The sequence below is a fragment of the Labeo rohita genome, unplaced genomic scaffold, assembly GCF_022985175.1.
Source record: "Labeo rohita strain BAU-BD-2019 unplaced genomic scaffold, IGBB_LRoh.1.0 scaffold_122, whole genome shotgun sequence".
Taxonomy (NCBI): Eukaryota; Metazoa; Chordata; class Actinopteri; order Cypriniformes; family Cyprinidae; genus Labeo; species Labeo rohita.
The window spans coordinates 116,711-119,592 of NW_026127362.1; the positions used below are offsets into that span (position 1 = coordinate 116,711).

The 2,882-nt window shown below is 39.8% G+C and overlaps 1 protein-coding gene across 1 annotated transcript; it reads right to left on the reverse strand.

The window, feature by feature from the left end:
- Positions 1–1,733: 1,733 nt before the first annotated feature.
- LOC127157842 (uncharacterized) lies at positions 1,734–2,876 on the reverse strand. Its single transcript, XM_051101047.1, has 3 exons — positions 2,751–2,876; positions 2,337–2,645; positions 1,734–2,206 (listed from the first exon to the last, which is right to left on the reverse strand). The coding sequence occupies exons 2-3, from the start codon at positions 2,599–2,601 to the stop codon at positions 1,803–1,805; spliced, it is 669 nt and encodes a 222-aa protein (XP_050957004.1). The 5' UTR covers positions 2,602–2,645; positions 2,751–2,876; the 3' UTR covers positions 1,734–1,802.
- Positions 2,877–2,882: the final 6 nt, after the last annotated feature.

Genomic DNA, 2,882 nt, shown 5'->3' on the forward strand with positions numbered 1-2,882 from the left:
CTGAATGCGTTGCCACAGCTTTCGCTTACGCTTCGCAAATTTTCGTTTGCTGTTTTGGCACAAACCTCTCGTGGGGGCGGGCTTAACAGCGATCTACTCTGATTGGCTAATGAGCTTTTGATGGACAGTTGCTCTCTGACCTGGAAGCACGGACGGTGACGTCAGTGGCGCAATACGTCGTGCTTTGTTTATAGAAACTATCAGAACTGTTGCACACTGTACATGAATAAAACTTTTATCGATGTTATTGATTAACGTTACTTTAGCAACACAAACTTACTTCAAGCTGCCCTGAGGGACAAGCTGAGGTGGAAGATGATGCTGCTCCGTGTCTCTCCTGGGAGCTCATCTTTAGAAACTAAGAGACGACTGTAGGTGAAATACTAATAACATTAATACTTAATATAAACAAAGCACGACGTATTGCACACCGCAACAACTTTCCAATATGTGCGCCACTGATGTCACCGTCTGTGCTTCCAGGTCAGAGAGCAACTGTCCATCAAAAGCTCATTAGCCAATCAGAGTAGATCGCTGTTAAGCCCGCCCCCACGAGAGGTTTGTGCCAAAACAGCAAACGAAAATTTGCGAAGCGTAAGCGAAAGCTGTGGCAACGCATTCAGAATCCATGATTCGCGAAAACGATTCTTTGAAAATCATTAACAAAGAACGAAGCATATTTGAAGAGCATGTTAAATTTGTGCGACTGAGTTCCTTTTTTTTATTTTCATTGTGTTTTTCTTCTTTTGCAGTGGCATATTTTTGATCGTTTCTTGGAAAGTTACGTTCAGTTTTATAAAGTTACGTTCATTCTTATTGGCACAAAAATAATTCCATACATCTCCTTTTGACTGACAGCGATTTTGTACTATAAGGAATCGCTGAAGCTATTCGCGCTCAGTCCCATCGCGGATTTCTCAAGTTGCTGCAACCTATTTCTTTATATTTGCTTGGCGAAACTGCTTGATTTTCATCATACATTTCACACAATTATACACCACATTCCTTGTTTCACTTTTACAGAGTTTAATATTTTTTTTAGATCGTTCATTCATTCATTGATTACTTGGTGTTCCTTAAAGACATGGAGTTGGACAGTGCAATGCCTCAGCTTTACAAACTGTTCTCATTAGTGGCAACAATTGGAGCTACATCTGCAGGTGTAGAAAGGAGCTTCTCCTGTTTAAAGCGGCTCAAGTCCTACACCCGAAACACTATGGGCCAAGGCCGTTTAAGCAGCCTAGCTCTGCTGGCCATTGAGAGGACACTGGTCAAGTCACTGGAAAAGACGCCTAGTTGGTACGACAGGGTCACAGACCATTTTCTTGAAAAAGAACGTAGGGCAGAATTTACTTTTAAATAAATAGACAATTTTATGATGTAGGCCGAAAATGAGCTTCCCCTATTTGACAGACCAGTGGCCGCCACTGTAGTAAAAGTGCAGTAACCATGTATTTTTGGTTTATTGAAAACCACAGTTTTACTACAAATACCATGGTTAAACTATGGTTAGGACACCAAAATCATGGTTAAATTGTAGTTACCATGGTTTAACTATAGCAAGCATGTTTTTCTGGTTTTATTTGTAGTAAAACCAGGGTTAATTTTTGTAAGGGCCCTGGCATAGAAGAACCATTTTTGGTTCCCCAAAAAACCCTACAGTGAACAGTTCTTAAATGAATCATTTTGAAGAACTTTTAAAAATCTAAAATAACTTTTTCCACTATAAAGAATCTTTTTTGCATTTGAGAGGTTCCATTGACATTCAAGGTTCTTCATGCAACATGAAACAACCTTTGTTTTTAAGAGTGTATGTATAGAAAGAAACCAAACATTCTTGCATAAATTATAATATTATCATATATCTGCATCTCATTGCAATGTTGACTAGAGAGGGGCAAGGGGTTCCTGTCACATTTGGTATGTTTACCTGTGCAAATGCTGGCATTTTTCTCAGCAGTTTTAGTTTGACAGGTGTAAGTGACCCCTTGATTCCACTCTTGCTGTGGCACCAGTATCTCACTGTACGCTTTCACACGTCCATCTTCCATCACTGTAACATCTGGATCTCTGCCAGTTTTCTCCCTAGACTGTGAAAGCCACTTGATCTTCGGGTCAAATCCCGTCACTGAACACAGCAGCTTCTGTGAGTCTGAACTAGACTGACCCACACTGGGAACAACAGCGAGCTCTATGGTAACATCACCTGAGGAAAACAAATGCATCAGATGTTTAGTGAAGAAATCATAATACATCATTAATAAAATTCAATACATTACATCAGTTACTGTCCCCAGACTAGTTAATGTGGTATTGATGAAATGTTTATTCCTCACCAAAAATGTTTCCAGTAGATTGGGATGTCCAGGATTTGAAGAGTCTATGAACTTTACAGGTAAAGACTTTTCCATTCTTCTGGTGCTCACTAGGTATTGTAAAATGTTTGGTCAAGTACCAAATATTTTCAGAAGGGGCCCAATCCACACAACTTAAATCTGAGATATCAGTATTATTGGCCTGGAAGTTGATGCAGACCTCACCAGAGGGAAGATCATTTACAACACACTCCAGCACAGCACTGTCTGCCTGTGCTGATTTCATCAAAGTCCTCCTGATAACCACTACAGGATCTTTCTTTATATAACCTGAGGAAAACAAATACATTTTATCACATGATATATGAGTTTTAAAAGCTAAATTGTCATCAAGTGCATTGACGAATGCAGATCAGTGCAAAAGAAACCACTTGCCAGCTGGAATTTCATCCCTCTGTTCTGGGAAACATGGATGTTTAGCGGAACAAACAACGGTCTTAAGAGTCAACCACTCATCTTTGGATAAAGTCAAGTTGCTCACAATGTTATTGGATGGGTCTTTGACTT